Source organism: Elgaria multicarinata, chromosome 5, assembly GCF_023053635.1.
Source record: "Elgaria multicarinata webbii isolate HBS135686 ecotype San Diego chromosome 5, rElgMul1.1.pri, whole genome shotgun sequence".
Taxonomy (NCBI): Eukaryota; Metazoa; Chordata; class Lepidosauria; order Squamata; family Anguidae; genus Elgaria; species Elgaria multicarinata.
Genome location: NC_086175.1, coordinates 69,627,525 through 69,649,279, shown reverse-complemented (window position 1 = coordinate 69,649,279; position 21,755 = coordinate 69,627,525). Strand labels below are relative to the sequence as shown.

Sequence of the window (21,755 nt, the reverse complement as noted above, 5' to 3'; positions counted from 1 at the left end):
CTGAAGCTCTCTGGACAGTTTACAAAGATTAAGTTTACAATGAGCTTTTCCCTTCTTGCTTTTCTGCTACATAACCTCTAGGTGGAGCTGCGCAATAACGAATAGGACAAACACACAAGTAGAAACAGGGCTTTCGGAAATTAAGACCACCCTATTTTTAAAAAAAAGAACTGGTGAAGTTCTCTGAAAAAAACAGAAATGAAACTGGAACATTTCGACATCATTTTAAGAATCTGTAAACAACTGTAAGGACCCATGAGTGCACAATAAATGCTTCATGTAGAAAAAAGCTCACAGCACGATATAACACTTTTAAAACAGTATGAAAACTGTATATGTAATGTGTCCTGGGCCTGAACAGTTGTAGTAACCCTTATAAACCATTATAAGCAGTAGTGTCGATCCTGGTTTCCCTCTGTTGGAGCTATTGCAGTGAGCCGTAGCTGGGGCTGCCTTCGAAAGTGGTCGGGAAACTTCAATTGGTTCAAAGCAAGGTTATTAATGGGGAGTGGATATTTTAATCATATTACAACAGGTTTTGTCAGCTGCACTGGCTCGCAAGTTCATTTGCAGACCCAATTCAAAAGGCTGCTCTTAACTGTTAAAGCACTACGTGCAAGCCTATACATGTTTACTCAGAAGTAAGCCCCACTGATTTCAATGGAACTTGATCCCAGGTTAGGTGTATAGGATTGCAGCCTAAATGGCTCATGATCAGGTTACCTAAAGGCTCGCTTTGTCCTGCCTCTCCCAATTTTAAAAGCGTCTTCAGAGGGCTTGTCTGAGTGCTCTACCAAGTGAAGTGAGGCAGGTGACTCACACAGAGAGGGCATTTTCAGTGGTGGCACCCTGGCTGTGGAATACCTCTCCGAAGAGCCTTGCCTGGCATCTTCTTTCTAGTCTTTTCAGTGCCAGGAGAGTGAAGGGGGTTTTGATCTGAGGCTGCCCCCACCCTGCTGCAGCCACAGTTTAGCCCCCCCCCCCCACGCTTACACCAGTGGAGCTTTCTGTGGCTGTACTGGGAGTCTCCAAGGCAGACCAGCTACCCCACCGCAGGAGTTCCTCCCCACCCCATCCACATATCCTTTAGTTGGGTTTCAGCGGGGGTTAGGAATAAGATTGTTCTGCTTTAACATCACATATTTTAAAGCAAGTATAAGTAAATTGGATGGATCAAAGTAAAACAACAACAAAAACAACTACAGTCTAAACACACAAATAAGGAATCAATACAAGAAATCAGCCTACCTGATCCAAAATGTGTGAGTTTGGGATTTCATTTTTCAGTTTCCAAGCAACACGTACATTTGATTCTGGGGCATCGTACCTTGTGCATGGAGTTCTTACGATTTCAGCCCCAAGCGCTCTCAGGATATCCACCTGCACAAAGAAAGGCAGACTCCCAATTAGCTATGCACTGCACTATTTTCAGCCTCCAGCTCTTTGTAAATCAAGATAAATATATAACATATACATGATAAATTTCATAATTTGTAATTTGAATTTCTACCTCAACTCAAAAGTTGGGCAAACCACTGGTATCCAGGGAAAGATGGATAGGGTTGCAAACTTAGGTAGGTTCTACACTACTGCTTTAAAGTGCTTTATAAGTTATGACAACTGTTGGGTCCCAGGAGACACTCCATATACAATTCTCAAAACGTTTTCAAAGTGTTTTATCCTGCTTGGTGTAGATCTGGCCCAAGTTTTACTGAAGATGTCTGCTTGAATCCAGAGTCCCAAATGTACTCCCATGTGCCCATGAAGCTCTTGTGTGCACACACTGCCCCATTCATTCCAACCACAGGGCTAGAAATGCACGTACAAATGAATGGGGATGGCCGCACACAACTTTGTTTCTAGTACTGAAGCACATGGAGAAACTCAGCATGTACATCACTGTAGTTCCCTGGCTCATAGGAAATCCCTGCATACGGGTGCGCAGCACATTTCATTAGGGTGTGCACCCAGGGATATATATTTTTTAAAAAAGGTAAACATTTATTGAATACTCAGTCATAAAGGACATTATTTTTATTCATTCATTTATGAAACACTGCAGACACTGATGCCCTACTCTGCATTCGGCTTGCATGACTGTGGGAGGGACATTAGAGGTGTGGGGAGGAATGAAGAGATACTTCTCAAGCCCAAGCATTGGTGGGACTTTGTGGTGACACTGGCTGGAGGAGTGGCTTACGAGCCGATATTAGCCTCCGGGGGCCCTCCTCCTGGCCTCTTTGAAGTGCAGCTCCTGACAAAGAGGCTCCCAGCAGAGCAATTGCTTTTTGCTCCTGCTGCTGAGAGTAAAGGTGCTCTCTCAGACACAGTGGTTCTTCAGCACGGCGGAAGAACAGCTGGAGGACCGTTCCTGCTGCATGAATCCCCATCTGGATCCCCACTCAATGGCCCCCTCAATCGGAACTTATTGCTTCATACGCAAGGGGTGTGCCTGGGAACACCCAGCACACCCCTTGCACACCCCTATGAATCCCTGCATCAGATTCAAAGCTCCATGACGTCTCCACTTGCTTTTCCACACACTCCCATGTTGGGGCCAGTTCTGTGTGCCATAGGATATGCCATGAGGTTGGCAAGAGGGATGTACAGATTTTGTTAAAACCATTCCATTTGTGTTTCATGGAGTGTCAGGCATGGAACTGATGGAATTAGATTTCTTTTACCAGAATGTCATTGTACTTGCCCTAATTTACATTAGCACACTAGCATAAGTTAATGCAAATTAGCACTAATGTGGAGCAGCGCTAAAGCACATTCGTATAAATCCCCTCCAAGAATGAAAAACCAACCCGCAGGTCGGCAGAATATGTGTGGCTCAGAAAAAGCCAGTCTGCTGTGGAATTTGAGGCTGGATTCATAGAAATCTGAACTGATTTGAATCCATTGTGGATTTCTCCAATATCTGTAAGTGGTGATGTGTCCCACAATAAAAGGGTACGTGGGATGAAGGCTATTATCTCAACACTGACTGATTGGGTTAATCTGCTGTGCAAGCTACTAAGCTGGCAGCTGTTACTCAATCCATATATCATAGTTTGTTAACACAATTTCAGACATGTTTTGAGTAATCCTATAAATTCAAAAGAGGGCTCTTATCGTCTGTAGAAATTACCTCAAGAGAATTACCACGCCATCACCCTGCCTCATTCACAGTGTTTTAAGGGGGACTAAAATGTCATCGTCTTCTACTCATAGCACAGGCTGGCTGCTAGCCCTAGGACTCCTCCATCTGGAAGTACCTTTCTACTATAGTTGCACCCCTTATGATGAACCAGCCAGGACGCTCACCTTCTCCGTGCTCATTTTTTCTGGCAGGACAATGATGCAGCGATAGCCCTTCACGGCAGCTACCAGGGCTATCCCGATCCCTGGAGAGTAAATGAGAAAGAAACATGACAAATAGGAATTAGAGTAGAAAGATCAGGAGAAGTCCACCTGGCCTCTGTCTTCCATATCTCAACAGAGCAGCTCAGCTATTCTCCCTCCATCATCCCCCTTGAGCGCTTGGGTAAGATGTAGGGAAGATTCGTCCTCTGTGCATGATAGAATGTAATTCTCCCTCCACTTCCTGTTGTCCCATGAGATAAGAGGAGATGTTCAGAAGAAAAGCACAGCTGTGCCAAAGTTGTATTGTGGACTCACACTTTTCTTCCTGTGACTGTCTCTGGTTGTGGTTGTGGCAAAATTGTAAGAACCTCTGCTTTTATGCAATAAAACCAACCAACTGACTGACTCTTAGCAGTGATTGGAACAATCCAAGCCCTGCCTATAGATGGGCGTGGCTTGGAGCAGTCAAACAATACCCAGAAAATTGTAAGTTGGAAACATGGGAATCACTCAGTTACACTTTTCAAGCCCATCATTGGTTCTCCCTACAAACCACAGTGATGTCTTCAGTTCTTTGATTTGAATAAACTAGAATCCCTGAGAGGCATAAAAACAACAGTTGACTTTTGCATGACATGAGAACATAAGCAGAGGGGAAAGTCAATAAGACCGTAAAGCATCGCTTATAGAAAAACAGCCGTCTCTTTCTAATGAACGAAGCAGAAACGGAAATAATGGTTGCATTGCCTACAGACCTTCAGGGGGATAAAGGCACCTAGTTTGTCTGTATGTAGAACAAAATAGTGCAGATGTAATGCATCTCTTCCCATGACAAAGTTTGCAAAGTGTTATCTGTGTGCTCCAGTTTCATTGGGAATGAGTGACAAAGCCAGCTGTCGCCTCGTGGAGATGAGGCATTAGGTGTCGGTAGAAAAAGAGAAATGGAATACAGATTCCCCCACTAAGAAGCGCATTGGTGGTTCTGCACTTGTAATTTCTGCATCCTGTTGTCCATAGGATTTTTTTAAAAAAATAATAAACATAATTGCTATATCTGATCTAGATCAGAAGGACATTCAGGAATACAAAGGAGCTCATAGGGGCAACATGCAGGAATTGCTACCGCTGGAGGAAAGCAAGCACAGCTGCTGGCTCTGTAATAGAGGCTGCAGAAATGCAGGGCGAATGCAGGACCTCGGAGTCCATTTCAACTCTCTCACCCCTCTCCACAATGATCCCATTCAGCATGACATAATGAATAGGACTAAGGATGCCTGTGACTCTTGTGGGATGTGCTATGGGACAACTTGCCAGCTGAGTCTTCTCACATTATGGACAGCAGAAATAGGAAACAGATCCATCCAGTACCATCTCCAGAAAGCATATGACAAGGCCTAATCTTGAGTCATCATATACTTGCTTGTGAAACTGAAATGTTCTGCACTTTAACAAATAAAAGCAACGGGTTGTATCCAGACTAACTTAGCTGCTCTTAGGTTTTTTTGAAATCAGTCGAGGTAAGTCTTGACTACCTTGTCCCATTGATTTCAGTGAGGCCTAGTGGAACTAAATTAGGTTTTATCCAACATTAGGCAAGTGAACTTCCCCTTGTTCTCTTCCACCCAGTACCCCCCCCCCCCAACCGTACTTTCCAAATCTGCTCTGAAAGGTTCCCCAACCTTCATGGGACAGATTAGGGGGTTCACAAGGGGCTGCAGGGGTGGAGGGGGTAACTGTTCTGCCAGTGGTTTCCATTCTGCTGGTGGACAATCAGGGTTGGATCCAACCCTATGCCTGGATCCAACCCAGTGTATTTTAATATTCAGGGCTGAAAATGTTTCTCTTCAAATGTGGCTATTTTACTAACTGCTTTTATTATTTTATTGATTCCAAAACAAAAACTCTACCTGTTAAGGGTTCTACCATTTTTTCTCTACCTATTGAAGCAAAATATTAGCAGATGTACAAGATAAAATGACTTGTATGCAAGGTAGACAAGCAAAGACACAATATTCTAATTCTGTATTTTAATCTTATATCAATTTCTGCTGCGTGATTTTATCCTGGTTGTGCTTTTTATACTGTATTTTGTATTTGTGTTTTTAGACTGTTGGTTGTTTTATTATGGTTTTAATTTTTGTGAACTGCCCAGAGAGCTTCGGCTATTGAGCGGTATAAAAATGTAATAAATAAATAAATAAATAAATAAATAAATGAAAACAGGTCTATTATTATGTACCTTAAGGCTACAATCCTATATCCACTAATCTGGCAGTGAACTCCACTGAACTCACTGGGACTGACTTCTGAGTAACTACATGTATATAGGATTGTGCTGTAAGCCAGAAAATAAGTTGGATTCTACCCTCTCTAGTTTTGATAGAACTCACAAGTACAGCACTCTGGAAATGTGAATCTCTTTTTGTAAACTTTAATTTTTTTAAGCCATTTTATTAATTTTTGATGGGTTTTTGTAAGTACATGAAGCTTTGCTTCCTAAAAGAACCCACTTCCTAATTATGCACTGAATCACAGGTGTGCTCATATGGCTCTTAAAATGTTGCAGGTGGAGATGTGTCCCCTCAGTTTGCGACAGTTTAGTGCTCTTCAAGTGCTGTGTGCTCCACTCCACCAGCTCTGAAGAATACTCCTCTCCAGCTTAAAAATAATAAGAAAGGCAGGGACAAGGAGGGAAGCAGAGACAAGTATAGGCATTTGTGGGGATTCCAAGCCCTCCCGCTGATGTGAGACAATAAAGACATCTGCTGTATAATCCTCAAAGCTCCCAGAGGAGACTGTCAACTTGACAGTCTATTAGCATTCAAGAAAGCTATCAAGACTGATCTCTTCCAGCAGGCCTATCTAGTGGAATTTTAGGGTGTTTTTAGAATGTTTTTAGGATGTTTTAACAATGTATATTATGTTCTTAATTCAGTTTTATGTATTTTATATTTACTGTTGATCCCCGCCTCGATCAAAATGGAGAGGCAGGTAAGAAATTATTATTATTATTATTATTATTATTATTATTATTATTTATTTATTTATTTATATAGCACCATCAATGTACATGGTGCTGTACAGAGTAAAACAGTAAATAGCAAGACCATGCCGCATAGGCTTACAATCTAATAAAATCATAGTAAAACAAAAAGGAGGGGAAGAGAATGCCAACAGGCACAGGGTAGGGTAAGCAGGCACAGGGTAGGGTAAAACTAACAGTATAAAGTCCGCACAACATCAAGTTTTAAAAGCTTTAGGAAAAAGAAAAGTTTTTAGTTGAGCTTTAAAAGCTGCGATTGAACTTGTAGTTCTCAAATGTTCTGGAAGAGCGTTCCAGGCGTAAGGGGCAGCAGAAGAAATTGGACGAAGCCGAGCAAGGGAAGTAGAGGCCCTTGGGCAGGCGAGAAACATGGCATCAGAGGAGCAAAGAGCACGAGCGGGGCAATAGTGTGAGATGAGAGAGGAGAGATAGGAAGGAGCTAGACCATGAAAAGCTTTGAAGGTTAACAGGAGAAGTTTATATTGGATTCTGAAGTGAATTGGAAGCCAATGAAGAGATTTCAGAAGCGGAGTAACATGGTCAGAGCGGCGAGCCAAGAAGATGATCTTTGCGGCAGAGTGGTGAACAGAAACCAACGGACTGATGTGAGAAGAAGGAAGGCCAGAGAGAAGAAGGTTGCAGTAGTCCAACCGTGAAATAACCAGCACATGAACAAGCGTCTTAGCAGAAGAGACAGACAAAAATGATCGAATCCTGGCAATATTATACAGGAAAAAACGACAAGATTTAGCTACTGCCTCAATATGAGGAATAAAGGAGAGCGAGGAGTCAAATATAAAGCCAAGGCTACGAGCTTCCTTGACTGGAGTAAGCGTAACATCATTGACAGTAAGAGAGAATGAGAGATGAGGAGAAGGTTTAGGAGGAAATTATTATTATTATTATTATTATTATTATTATTATTATTATTATTATTATTACAAATAAACATCTCTTCACACCTGAAGGGAGTGTGAATGCTAGGAGCTATCCTGTAAACCTAATTTCGCTAACAAAGCTAGGCAGTTACCTTCAACGAAAGCAAGGCTGTTTCCGACAGTATGATAGGCATTTTTATCTCAGGGAGTCTCTTTCTTGAGAAGCCTCTTGTAAGCCGCTATCTTAAAAGACCGCCTCCTACCTCCTCTCAACTCCGCCCACTTGGGACTCAATTCCAGTCCCCTCCCCCTCAGATAGAGGCTAAGTTCTCAGGAGGGGGGATGGTCTCTAGCTGTCTGCATTCTCTCTGATAAGCTCCTGGGAAGATTCATCCTTGACTCCTGAAGAGTCTTGGTGAATCTCCTCCCCTGCTTCCTGTGTTGGCTGGTAAATGTCTGTTCCTTCTTCTTCAGATTCTGAGTCTGATTCACTCCATGAAAGCCCTTCCCCCACACTAGGGAGAACAAGCCTGATCCTGACAGTATTCCTTCAACAATGTTCTCCCCATGCATTACTTGGAGTTGCACCATCACAGTACTGGCGCTGGTGTAGTGCTAAGGATAAAATCAAGGGGGCCTTTTCTCACACTGAAAGTCCTTTTTGAAACAACAAGAACAACTTCATTTCAAGCTTTTGGGTTTTTTCCCTCTATACCTGTGTTTCCTGACGTAGGTTCAATGAGTGTGTCTCCTGGTTTTAAAGTACCAGCCTTTTCTGCATCTTCTATCATCCTCACGGTGATTCGGTCCTTCACACTCCCTCCAGCATTGAAATATTCACATTTGGCCACTGGAATTTCAAATTAAGCCCAAATTAGAACTTAGATTGGTAATATAAATAGTCAAGAAAGCATTCAGAGGGGGCAATAAAGACCCCTACACAAGACCTGTTCTTGTTATCAAGTTTTCCAAGGCTAAGGCTGTTGATTACTAGTCATGATGGCTATATTGCCTCCAGATTCAAGTCGATGTGCCTCTGCAGTTGCTGTAGAATATGAGTGGAGGTTGCTGTTAATACTCATGTCCTGTTTGTGGGCTTCTCAGAGGCATCTGGTTTGGGCAATGTGGGAACAGAATACTGGACTAGATAGGTTTTTGGCCTGATACAGGAGGGGTCTTCTTATATTCTTATTCTTGCTAAGAAACCGTTTTTAAATGATGTTTCAGTTGGTCACGAGATGTTACGCTACCAATTTAGAGAAAGTAATTATAGCCTTATTACTAATAAAAATGTTTTAGCCTCAATAACACTGGGATAAGGCTATCTCATAAAAAGTGTGGTGTGCTTATTCCAATATTATGGTCTGTAAGAATATAAGAAGATATGTGCTGGATCAGACCAAAGGCCTATCTAGTCCAGCATCCTTCCTTTCACAGTGGCCAATCACATGCAGGGCATGAGTGCCATAGCACCCGCCTGTGTTCCCCAGCAACTGACATTTGGAAGAACGCTGCCTCCGAGCCAAACACCTCTGCTTTCAATCAGCATTGCAAAATAGTTCCATATGCAAATAAACAACATATTCATTTTGCTTACTCTCGCTCAATCTGCATGCTTTATGCCATCTTCAACCTCAGGTGATAAGGATGATTATTTTATAGAAGTGGGTCTTTGTTTCCCCAGTAAGATACTCCTATGTTTTCTTAATGGGACAAATAGCAGTGGTGGGGTGGTGAATGTGTGGAATTTAGATCAAGAAAATGGCATTGGTAGGGTGGGGAGGTTACACATGATTCAATTCACCCCTGCTAAGTGAAAATCTACCATAATTTTTATTGATTTTATTTACAATATTTATTGGCCGCCTTTCAGGAGGCTAATCATCAGGAGATCCAGCCCTGCACATCTGGTGTAAGATGTAGTTTGTCCCTAAATTGCATAGATTTGTTAAAGGGTGTGAGCAGAAGATGCTCCTAACTAAATATCTAGCAAAGATAATGGATGCTTCTTAGGAGAGGGAAATTAGAATAGTACAGCTGTTTTTGGGGAAGCAACACCAGCTGCAATATATATATATATATATATATATATATATATATATATATATATATATATAATATACATACACACCCATACACACACATTTGTATCTCACCCTATTATCACTGGGATCTCCAAAGCTGTCAGAGGAAGAGTCCTGTATGCCCTGAAACTTGTCAATTCTAACTTACTTTCTTTTCTTGCATCTTTTTACCAGTATTCTGCATGCCAGACTTCTCCACTCTGACTTTGATGGCCATGCTGGCTGGGGGATGATGGGTGTTGTAGTCCAACACATTCAAAGGGAACAGGATTGGGACCGGGTCCTGGATGCAGTGTTTGTGGATAGTGCTTATGAGCTCAAAGAAACTCTTTCCCTCTATGGGCAGTATCCGGTTGTGTCATTCAGTTAGGGCAAATGACATTGCGCTAGGGGAAACTAGGTTCTGAACTATGCACAAGAGAAGAATCCAACTAAAGTTACATTTGCACAAGCAACGGTTGCACAACTGCTTGTATCCATTGGGCAACCCGTTGCAAATTCCACTTGTGCAACCTGTTGTGCAACTCTTTGACACCCATTGTGTGACCTGTTGTTCAACCTGGTGAACAGCTGGCCCCTGTGTGAACAGCATGCTGGATTAGATGGACCCTTGGTCTGATGCAGCACGGCTCTTTTTATGTTCTTAACTGGCTGTACGTTCAGTTTGTGCATAATGGGGAAGTGCTTGCATGACATAAAGATTCATCAGAGCTCCGCTAGCACTATTTGAGTTTGTGGAATGACACTGTTGGATACTGCCCTTAACTTCCACCTTAACTTCTGCAATGCAGCAGAGAAAACCTGACAGAAGAGTAGAGGCAAAATGGTACGCACAGAGCTCACACTTAAGCCCATAGGCTTTTGCAATCTTGTTGACACGGACTAGTGGGGTATGCCCAATTTTCTCCAAAATATTCGACAAGATCTTTGGTTCTTTTGGCCTGCATTGGGAGAAAAACAAAATGGAAGAATTTGATGAAATACCAACATTTATCAGCAGGCGCATCGGCATATTTTGTACCCTGTTGTTCCCTCTGAAAGGAAGTCCAAGATGACTAATAACATCAGGCAAAAATAAATGCAATAATATTTAAGGCAATACCAAAAAAAAAAAAAATGAAAAATGAAAAATTACCTGACAGTAAAAATGCTATAATAAACACATTAAACCTATGAATATACTTTCAATTCAAGAGTTAAAAAAAAATACCAATTCAATAAATCTAAAAACCATGACGCAAGTGATAAGGGAATAATAAAATGCAAGCCATGTTTTAGTCTAAATCACACTCTTCTACCGAGTGAAACAGCCAACATGCAAGCATTTTGGACATATTATTAAAGGAGACACATATTTGCTCTAAAGCCAGCAGAAACTTTTATTATTTGTGAAGTGCCTAAAAAAGCCAGGTATAAAACTCATGCATTGAAGGTTACACAATGAAGGCAACCTTGATTGGCATCTTGACTCTGATGAAAAATAAATAACTAAAACATAGTTTGAGAGCTGATTGACCTATGGTTGCCACCAGGAGGAGGCACTTAAAATAATAATTCCATGTGGCAGTAAGTGAAACATCACACAAATCACTACACACCACTCAAGTCAGGCTGTTTTCTCCATGACACCACAAAATCACAAAAAGAAACTGTTGTGATGATGTGGGGAAAATCGCTTCCATCAGCAAAATGGCTCTATTAGATTCAACCCATTGTTTTCTATATTGTATTTTTTAATATGATTATATGCCACTCTGCAGTCTAGTCAGCCAAAAAGCCAGGCACAGTTTTTATAGTGCCATCACCTTGCCTCATTCACAGAAGATTACAGTGGCTCCAGACAATGAGCTCCATCACACCAGCAATTTATCACACACTCGCCATTCCTGGTATGTGGTTTTGCAGTGAAGTACTCACATGACATCCACCCTGTCCCGCACTCATCTCGCCCCTTCCCCCCCCTTGTTGCGTTTTATTTTGGTGTGGGGAAAGTCTGCATTATTTCCCCCTCTCGCGTTTTCTTTTGTTGGGGGTGTGTGCTAATGGAGTCTTGCTGATGAAAGGGGAGGACAGGGCGGTTCTCCTTCTCCAGCATGCCGACATAGGGACTTGTTAGTCAGTTGAATAGACTTTTTAGTGCTTCAACCACCACCTTCATTGCGGTTTTGCAGCGCGGCACTCAGATGATGTCGTGCCTGCCCTGCAGACACCCGGCCTCTTCCCCTCCCTTTTTTGTGTTTTCCTAGAGCGGGGAAAGTCACGAAAGGAGAGGGTGGGGTGGTTCTCCTCCACCAGCACTGTGTTGGTAAATTGCTAGACAACAAAGCCAGAGCGAGGGGGGAAGGAGCCCACACCCATTACAATGTTACAACCAATGAACTGCAGGCAGAAGGAGAAGGGGCGGGGTGGATTGGAATAGCAAACAAGTGAAAGGGAGGTTTCATCGGTATAGCGCAATACAACAACCCACGTGAAAGGGGACATTAGCTTGACGCGCTAATGAAACAGAGCTAGAAATTGTGGAGGAAAACCAGGATGGAGCCCATTCTCTTTCCCTAGTCACAAAATGTGACCCAATGAACTTTCCTGGGAGGAGGCAGCAGTGGAAATTTGCCACTGGATCAGAAAGCCTGGCAGAAAAGGTACAAAGGGCAGGCCAAACACTGAGGGATAGTTGGAGGTGACATCAACCACAAAGGGATAAGGAGATTAGATAAAATGGCAACAAGAAACTGGTGAAATTGTTCTGGATAGACTAGTTGCAGCAGTGTGGGATAAAATATTTAACCCTGATATAGGGTTTTCCCACTACTAACATATTACTTAGCAAACACCCTTACAAAAAGCTTCTAATGTTTAGAATACCTGGATTAAAAAGAATGTGGATGTTTCTGGCTGTTTGTCATTTCTGAGTTGAGAAGGGTGGCAGAGAAGTATTCTTCCATTCCATAAGATGTGGTGATAATGACTACCTGAGATGGCTTTGACAGGGGATTAGAGAAATTCATAGATAAGCCTGTCAATTATATATGGATATATGGAACTTTCCAAATAGTGCCATATTGTTGGGTCTGGCCATCATTTAAATGCCCCACAAGGCCACTGCTGGAGCATTGCTCCAGGACAATGTGGGAAATTTAAAAAGCTGGTGGACCCAGCTGCCCGGTGTTGCTTGGAATTCTGGGCCAACTTTTTCTCTTGTATGAATAAGGGGGCACTGGCAAAGGCATCACTGGTGGATCCTGCCAGGGTGCTGGGCAGCAGGCTGCTGCCCCCAAAATACAAAGTGCTTATAACATACATCAAGGCTCAGAATTGGTATGTGGATTCAAAAGGGCGATGCAACTGAGCGGTCTCAAGGCAAAGTATGAAGCAGGATTTTGTCAGATTCTGTCCATCTCTGTCTGCCAGTCCAGCTAAAGTCTGAAGGCAACATCTCAATATGTGACAAGGGTTGAGGATGCAGAATTTGCCCGGGGGCTTCTCTAGGCTTTATTCTGAGACTCTTCTATTTGAACATTATGTGGTAAGAAACTCATAGCACAGAGAAGGTGAAGTGCCTTGCCTGGGGTGTTACAGTCACTAGGTGCTTGTGACTTTCATGCAACTACCTTCCACACACTGCTTCAAATCGCGGTGTTGCATTTACCCTTGCAACGTATATTACTGATTGAGTGTTAGGCAAAACAAGTGATAATCATGAAACAGAAGTGCTTCTTCCTTGAGAGAATCTTTTCTGGAGCTAGGTAGGTAGGACTGGTATTTATGATGCATTAACAACTGGGACATATTGTAATGAACACAAGATACCCTTCTAAGAGACAGACTTAACATTAAACCAACTGAGACATCAGGATGGCCCAATTACTTCCAAATCCTTCTGCTTATCATTAACTAGTTTTATTGCAGGAAGCCTTTAGGGTACAGATTTATGTCATCTTGCATAAGTCCATGTAGAAAATTCTCTCTGCTTCATGATGCATATAGACCCTATATGCCGTGCACATTTGACTAAAGAAGAACAAGGTTTCCTTCTTTCCCCTTCATCTCTTATAGTTTACTGATATGAAAATTCTCTAACATAGCAGCTGGGAAATATTTAAGTGTTACTAAATTGGATTGCTGTTTCTAGCTGTGGGTGGAAGCAAGAGGATTTCATGCCCCTGAAATTCTGCCTTTTGTTTGTTGTGAGTTGAACTACTGCTCTTTGGATAAGAGCGTGGGGCAAAATCTGTTTGCATGGAGGAATGTGCCGTGCACACCACTATTGTAATCCCCCAAAACATAGTTGCTAACCATCCATTGCTGCACCCAATACCACCTCATCTCTAGGCATCCGAGTCCTCTCTTATTGCATTGCTAGAGCACTTCTGTAACTATCCCAAAGAACAATAACCTATTTGAGTCAGGTTGAGAGACCTTATCAATGCTGATTACACACAGGGCACCAGAACTTCTTCTGACATAAGAACATCTTGCAAGGACACCTGCATTTGAAGGGCTGCCAGAGGACTGACCCCTTTTTGAAGATGTCCTCTAACTGAACAGCTGTCCCAACCACATCTGCCTTAACGATAAAGGACCCTCAGAAGGAAGAGCTGGGCCTTGACACTGCCCATTAACGTGACCTGGATGGCAGACAGAGCAAGGCATGCAGCTCGCCTGGTCAGTCTTCCGCACTATGGTAAGATTGACTGTATTTCTATTTAAATTATATTAACTGTTTCTAAATTTGCACCTATATGTATAAATTCACATATGCAAATTTTATTCAAATTGGTATCCTCATAAATCCTCTTTTTTGTGATGTTTCCTCATTTTTTGGGTGATTGAGAAGTGGCCACCCGAAACGGGCCTGGCCTGGTGAAAATGTGATTGAATATCCTGGGTTTACTGTGAAGCGGTTGTGTTGAGAGCACAACTCGCAACTCAGCTCTCATTTACTGCACCACTACGAAGCTGCTAAAAACTACAAGTAGCTTCAGACCATAGCACATGTGCGCCATGCTAAAAACAGACCCAAAAACCTTTCTGCACATTTAAGTTCAAAGAAATAGCTTGGAGTCAGATAGCCCAAAAGTAATTACAATCAAAATAATATGATGAAATTGATCACAAGGGACACAAAAGGCACTGAAGCCTCCTTAATTAGCCTGACTTGCTACTGAGCTTCCAGGTAACCATATATTTTAAAATGGAAAGTGTGACTTGTATATTCATCTCCAACCTGCACATGCAAAGGCTGCAAGTGTGGTGGGGACAAAGGCAAGGGTGTAAGACCCACCCTCCAACAGCTCTGCATACCCAGCTTACTTGGGGCTCATCTACACCAAGCAGTATAGTCCACTATGGAAGTGTTATGAAAGCGGTATATAAAAGACAGGAGCCACACTCCTGCTTTATAGCGGTATTGAAGTGCACTGCAGGATTTACACTCCTGCTTTATTGTGGTACTGAAGTGCACTGACAACTGTTGGGGCCCAGGACACATCTACACCAAGCAGGATATAGCACTATGAAAGCAGTATGAAAACGTTATAAGTGTCAGTGGGCCCCAACAGTTGCCAGTGCACTTCAATACCACTATAAAGCAGTAGTGTAGATCCTGCTGTGCACTTCAATACTGCTGTAAAGCAGGAGACAATCTACACTTGTCTAGATGAAACGTAACAAGTTGGCAGAGATGACGTCAGCAGTCACGTGATGCTGTTGTTGTTACGTTTCTTCTGACTTTTAAAACCGTTCCACTTTCCATTAAAATCGTTTTAATACTAACAATGTGCCCCAACCTTTCGTTGTTTTCAACGCCGTGTTTCAAAGTCATGTCTCGTGACCATGGTCTTTGCTTCCTGTGAACAGCAATTTTGGCTGAAGTGGGAGTGTTGTGTGTTGGGGAGGCTTTAATCTTGCTCCCCCAGCGATCCCAAGCAGTCTGGGAACAGTGATTTTGGCTGTGTTGAGATCACTGGAGTGGGGAGGTTAAAGCCTCTCCCCAGTGATCCTGTGTGTGTGTGAGAGAGAGAGGGGGGGGAATATGTGTGAATGGCTATGCAAACGGCCAAAGGCAGAGGCGCACAAGTGAGGGCTTTGCTAGATGAGGGGAGGGAGAGCTGGCACAACGCGATGAGGGGGAGGGGGAGGGAGGGCGGTGAAAGAGGGGACAGAGGCTTAATTTTTTACAAAAACGCTTATCTTTCGGGGCGCACGTGGCCCCTTTAAAACGCTGCAGGGCTTCCCTCGTCCCTACGCGTCGCCCCGCCTCCCTGCCATCCTGGCAGGTCTAGCAAAGCTCAGAGTCACAGGAAGAAGGTGGTTTACTTCAGAGACGGTATGAGCATAATGAAGAACGTTCTAAAGAAGAGTGTGCCGGGGTAAAACGTTAGAAGAAAAGGAATTTCGGTTGACTGGGCTCAAGTTGCATTTCCTAACGTAGCAAGGAAGGACGCAACAATGCACTTAAACAACGGTGTAATGAATAGTGTAGATGACGCCCAGTAGTGTGGCTCCTGCCTTTTGTATACCGCTTTCATAGTGGAATATCTCGCTTAGCGTAGATGAGTCCTTGGTAGTAAACCCCCCTGAACTCAGTGGAATGTAGACACATGTGCAATTCTTAGTTACGCTGTAATACCAGTCAATAATATATGAGTGGCATGTTATCCAACTCACCAAAGAGGTTGCTCTTCTGCCATGATCACTTACTGTTAACTTTATGACCTTTCTTAGGAAGCACTTTTGAAAAGGCTCTTTATATAGCATGGCAGCTGGGAAATTACTTAAGTGTTACCTTACCTTTGGCATATTTCACTATAGGAAAGCTGATGAATAAGAAATAGAAAATAATAAATATCCATGTCAATTAATTCAAAAAATATCCCACTAATTCTTATATACTCAAATAATAATGATCTACTTGACATTTTTGACTTAGCTTGATATTACCCCAATATTGCCCCGTTATATTTTGCTTGAGTTGTTTTTTTAAAAAAACTAAGCTGCTGTCTCCACAACACTGCATTGATGCTGTGAGCCCCCCAAATCCCACACTTGCACTCCTGCAGGTTGTCCCTACACTAAGGCGTGAGTGCAGGGTTTGCACCAGAGGAGCCGCCGCTGCATATGTGCACCACCGCACAACTGCATGGGCGCCGCTGCACGTCTGCTCACCCCTCCACGTGGTGTTTTTTTTAACCTTTTCTTTTCACCTTCCTATGCCAGAGAAGCACAGAGGAGATGTTCCAGCGGCCATTCGGCTCACTAGTCTGCCCCCTCCCCACTGTCCAGGCAGATGGCAACCAGTCAGGGGTTGCCATCTGCTCACACACATCCCCCCGCTGTGACTCTGGAGTGGCGACAGATGCAGATGTGGTGTTGTTGCTTTGCTGCATTGAAAAAAGTCAGTGTAAGCCCCTGACTTTTTTATTTCGGATCTTCGTGGGAAAAGCCCTGGGATGGTTCCACAGCAGCTTCTGCATCATATAAACACCTCAGCACCACTGCAGAGCCACCCCGGGGTTTTCCCCTCATAGAGACACCCCCTAAAAGACATATATCAGGTTGCATCCAGTGATAGAATTCTGCTAGTGCAAAACATCTCCCACTTTCAGAAACCCTATCCTTGTGGAAGCGTCAAACCCAGGGTTTTGGTTCTGCTTCTGCAGGCACTTTCACAAAGCTATTCTGCACAACTCATTACAACTTCATTACCCTAGATGTTGCTTGCACTAATTGTGCTAGCACTTGCACAAGCACTTACTGTTGTTGCTCACCAGAAGATGCTTAATCCATGGTCCCTCAAACCTGAAATCAGCCCTGGGGATGAATGTGTAGTGGGGGGGGGCAACTTGTGGCCCTTGAGATGTTTTGGCTTTCAGTTCCCATGATCCCTCACTATTGACTATGCTGGCTAGAGCAGATGGGAATTGTAGACCAAAAACATCCGAAGAGCCACCAGTAGGGCATCCCTGGTGTAAGGGGTAGTATATATGTTCATCATGAGAGTCTCCCAGGGAAAAAAGAATTTTTGCTTTTTTCCAGGACACTGCTATGTCCTTATACTGTACTACACAACCAAAGAAGGACTATAAGCTGCCATGTGGAGAAGTCCTACATTTGAATCAAGATCTGCAGGAAAAATAGAGTCCAGTGCATTTGCATGGGTGACTGTGCATTTGCTCCTCACAGATGCATGACCAGCCCGATGGAAAACACACTGTGCTGCAGAGCAGGCCCAAGACAATGGAACCAGTTACCTAGGGAGGTTGTGGGCTCTCCCACACTAGAGGCAATCAAGAGGCAGCTGGACATCCATCTGTCAGGTATGCTTTAAGGTGGATTCCTGTCTTGAGCAGGGGGTTGGACTCACTGGCCTTATAGCCCCCTTCCAACTCTACTAGTCTATGATTCTATGATTCTAAGACATTTTGCTGTCTGAGGCGAGGTACAAGATGGTGCCCCATTCCATGTTCAATCTTTGCTGAACAGACAGTTGAATCTTTCTTCAAGATTGACAATAGATCACCATCCTTCATCACACCTGAAAGCATCAGGCTGGCTTAGGGGGTGCAGTGGAGGCCATGTAGCACACAGCTTCCTCCCCAAGCTCTTGCTGCTGCCTTCCAACATCTGCTTCCTGAGGTGACCACCTCACCCTGCCTAATAGTAGAGCCAGCCCTATATCTGAGCCAAAACTGGACTGGAACATACTTACAGGACCACTGATTAACATTCTGCTCGTGCTCCATGCAATATATCTTCAGAAGAAACCTCTACTGAATAAGGTGGAATAAGAGAGGAGAACATTTTGAATGCTGCCAGAAATTGCAACTTACAAAGGCACACAGCGATGAGGAGATTGGGAGATAGGTTTTCCTGGTTTCCATGTACATCTGCTTGGTAAATTGGGTTGAATCCATGCGTTGTTTGTTTGGGCTTCCGGGTTTTCCACATCTCCATTGAGGAAAGGACAAACTCTGATTGTTTTGTTTGATGTGAAAACAGTAGCCATCATAAACTAAAAGGAGAATATAGGAAAACAAGCATTTTGATCAGCAAGCTCAGATTATTTATTTACTAACTATTTAACAATATTTGTGAACTGCTTACAATAAAGAATTATTTAAGTGATGCACAAAAGCCAAGTCTTCATATAGAGGACAGGATGACCTTCCTGGGAATGCCTGTTGGAAAAGGCATATTTACGTTAGGAGCCAAAAACTAGAAGGGTTGGTACCTGCCTAATTTGTAGGGGTCTGGCATCCCGAAGGTGGGTACTAGGATACCAAAGGCCCTATTCCAAGCCATGATGGAATGGATCTCTGAAATCTTGAGCACCACCATGTAGGTATCTCCTGGTAACAGCAGCAACCAGGTGGTGTAAGGGATCCAACAATTTCTTAAGTGAACTCTAGTAAGTCAGGAGGAGGGAGCATTAGGCATATGTTTATTTAAATCTTTTAATTAGAATGATTATCACATCCTATAACAAGGATGGGGAACATGATACACTACAGATGTTGCTGGACTTCAACTCCCATGATCTCTTGCTATTGGCTATGCTGGATGGGGCTGATGGGAATTGCCATCTGTCCAACAACATCTGGAGGACTACACATTCCTTACCATTTAGAGTCTCAGGTGCCACTGCCAGCAGCCCACATTGTCTGCTCCAGAGGGTGGAACGCTGCCATCTTGATGATAAACAATGCCACTATCAATCGTACGAATATATTCCACCAGGTTCCTTGGTGCTATGATAGGATAGCTAGAGAGTTGCAATGTTCTTCTTCATGCAGAGTCAAATTCCTCATTCCTGTATGCCCCTCCCCCTCTTTCTCCTTCACCAAGGTAATCCTGGCTAAAGTTCAGGACTATTTTTCATGATCGCAGTGACACATTTCAGTGACAGTAAAATATCACATTGCTCCATAAGTTTATCTTGCATTTTCTGCAAGTCACACATGGGTTCAAAAGGTTAAGAAATATATAAAAAGGGTCAACCCTTTATTACATTCAAAGTGCTTCCTGGTTATTGGCCTCAACAGGACCAAGGTACAACCAGACAAATATGGGCAAGATTATACCAACAACCATCGCAGGGGAGTCTTTGATATGGTGAAGTCAAAAAGCAGTCAGTTAAAATATTACTCTGAAGATATAAAATAGTTTTGGACTTTTCTACTGCTGACTTTCCTTTGTCAGATCATCACCTAGTTTCTTTCAATATTACTCATAATCCTCCTCCTTCACGTCCCACTTCTCGCTCTTGTCGTGACTTGCAATCTATCAATTATGAGGCTTTTTCTCAGTCTCTAGCCTCCTCTCTTCCTTCTGTCTTTTCTGCTGTCTCCTTGGACTCAGCTGTCTCCTTCTTTAATTCCTCCTTATCTCAACTCTTGATAATCTTGCTCCATCTACAACTCGGATAGTTCATCCTTCACAACCCCAACCGTGGCTCACCTCTTTCCTCCGCTACCTTCGCTCTTGTTCCCGGGCAGCTGAACGCCTTTGGCGTAGGACCAGGGACTGGGCGGACTTTGTCCATTACAAATTTGTTCTCTCCTCTTTCTCTTCTGCTATTTCATTGGCCAAACAGCAGTATTACTCAATGTTGATCCAGTCAAATGCTAGGCATCCTCAGTGGCTCTTTGCGTCCTTCAATTCTCTCCTGAAGCCTAATCCACCATCTCTCCCCGCCTCTCTGTCTGCTAATAACTTTGCCTCTTTTTTCAATGCTAAAATCCAAACTATTCGCTCTGATCTGGCCAGCTCTGCTCCTCTTCCAGTTCCTGTTCCTCATCTGTCAGTTCCTCCTGCAAATTTCTCTGCATTTCCTTCAGTCTCAGCTGATGAACTGTCTACAATACTGCGCTCTTCGAAGCCTTCCACTTGTTCTCGTGATCCGATTCCTTCTCGGGTCTTTATTAATCTTATCCCTGCTATCCTCCCTTCCTTGCTTCATATTATTAATTTTTCTCTGTCCTCTGGTTCATTTCCTTCTGCTTTTAAACATGCTACAGTCTCTCCTATTCTCAAGAAACCTACTCTTGATGTGCTATCTCTGTCTAACTACCAACCTGTCTCTTTGCTGCCTTTTGTTTTAAAGATCCTGGAGCGTGTGGTCTACTCTCGTTGTCTTGATTTTCTTTCTAGTAACTCTGCTCTGGATCATTTTCAATCTGGATTCCGTCCTTTGCATTCCACTGAAACAGCCCTTACTAAGATTACCAATGATCTTCTTATTGCCAAGTCTAAAGGCCTTTATTCCGTTCTTATTCTCCTTGATCTAACTGCAGCCTTTGACACGGTTGATCACGATCTTCTTTTGGATTCCCTTCATGACCTCGGATTTTGTGGCTCTGTCTATAACTGGTTTGCCTCCTATCTAGCGGGTCGCTCTTTCAACGTGTTGGCTAATGGCAGCTCGTCTTCTTCTTTTCCCCTTTCAGTAGGGGTTCCGCAAGGCTTGGTGCTTGGCCCGTTGTTCTTTTCTTTATACATGTTGCCCTTGGGTAATCTTATTCAATCTCATGGCCTCCAATATCACCTGTATGCCGATGATACACAATTATCTCTTTCATCTCCGGATCTTTCTCCTGATGTTCACGATCGTATCTCGGCATGTCTTTCAGATATCTCAGCTTGGTTGCTTCACCGTCGTTTGAAACTTAATATGGCAAAGACTGAATTGCTTGTTTTTCCTCCTAAACCTTCTCCTCATCTCTCATTCTCTCTTACTGTCAATAATGTTACACTTACTCCAGTCAAGGAAGCCCGTAGTCTTGGCTTTATATTTGATTCCTTGCTCTCCTTTATTCCTCATATTGAAACAGTAGCTAAATCCTGTTGTTTTTTCCTGTATAATTTTGCTAGGATTCGATCATTTTTGTCTGTCTCTTCTGCCAAGACTCTTGTTCATGCATTGGTTATTTCTCGGTTGGACTACTGCAACCTTCTTCTCACTGGCCTTCCTTCTTCTCACATCAGTTTGTTGGTTTCTGTTCACCAACAGAAACTGCTAAGATCATCTTCTTGGCTCGCCACTCTGACCATGTTACTCCACTTCTGAAATCTCTTCATTGGCTTCCAATTCACTTCAGAATCCAATATAAACTTCTCCTGTTGACCTACAAAGCTTTTCACTGTCTAGCTCCTTCCTATCTTTCCTCTCTCATCTCACACTATTGCCCCGCTCGTGCTCTTCGCTCCTCTGATGCCATGTTTCTTACCTGCCCAAGGGTCTCTACTTCCCTTGCTCGGCTTCGTCCATTTTCTTCTGCTGCCCCTTATGCCTGGAATGCTCTTCCAGAACATTTGATAACTACAAGTTCAATCGCAGCTTTTAAAGCTCAGCTAAAAACTTTTCTTTTTCCTAAAGCTTTTAAAACTTGATTTTGTTCTGAC

At 43.1% G+C, this 21,755-nt stretch overlaps 1 protein-coding gene across 1 annotated transcript in view; it reads right to left on the bottom strand.

The window, feature by feature from the left end:
- Positions 1-19,972, bottom strand: part of LOC134399494 (cystathionine beta-synthase-like) — a 34,982-nt gene extending 15,010 nt beyond the window's left edge. Inside the window, exons 1-6 of the mRNA XM_063127552.1 lie at positions 19,812-19,972; positions 18,185-18,366; positions 10,188-10,294; positions 7,985-8,119; positions 3,310-3,389; positions 1,249-1,380 (exon numbers count right to left, since the gene is read on the bottom strand). Of these exons, the coding sequence (XP_062983622.1) occupies positions 1,249-1,380; positions 3,310-3,389; positions 7,985-8,119; positions 10,188-10,294; positions 18,185-18,363 (633 nt within the window). The 5' untranslated portion in view covers positions 18,364-18,366; positions 19,812-19,972. The remainder of the gene's footprint in view (positions 1-1,248; positions 1,381-3,309; positions 3,390-7,984; positions 8,120-10,187; positions 10,295-18,184; positions 18,367-19,811) is intronic.
- Between the last annotated feature and the right edge of the window lie 1,783 nt (positions 19,973-21,755).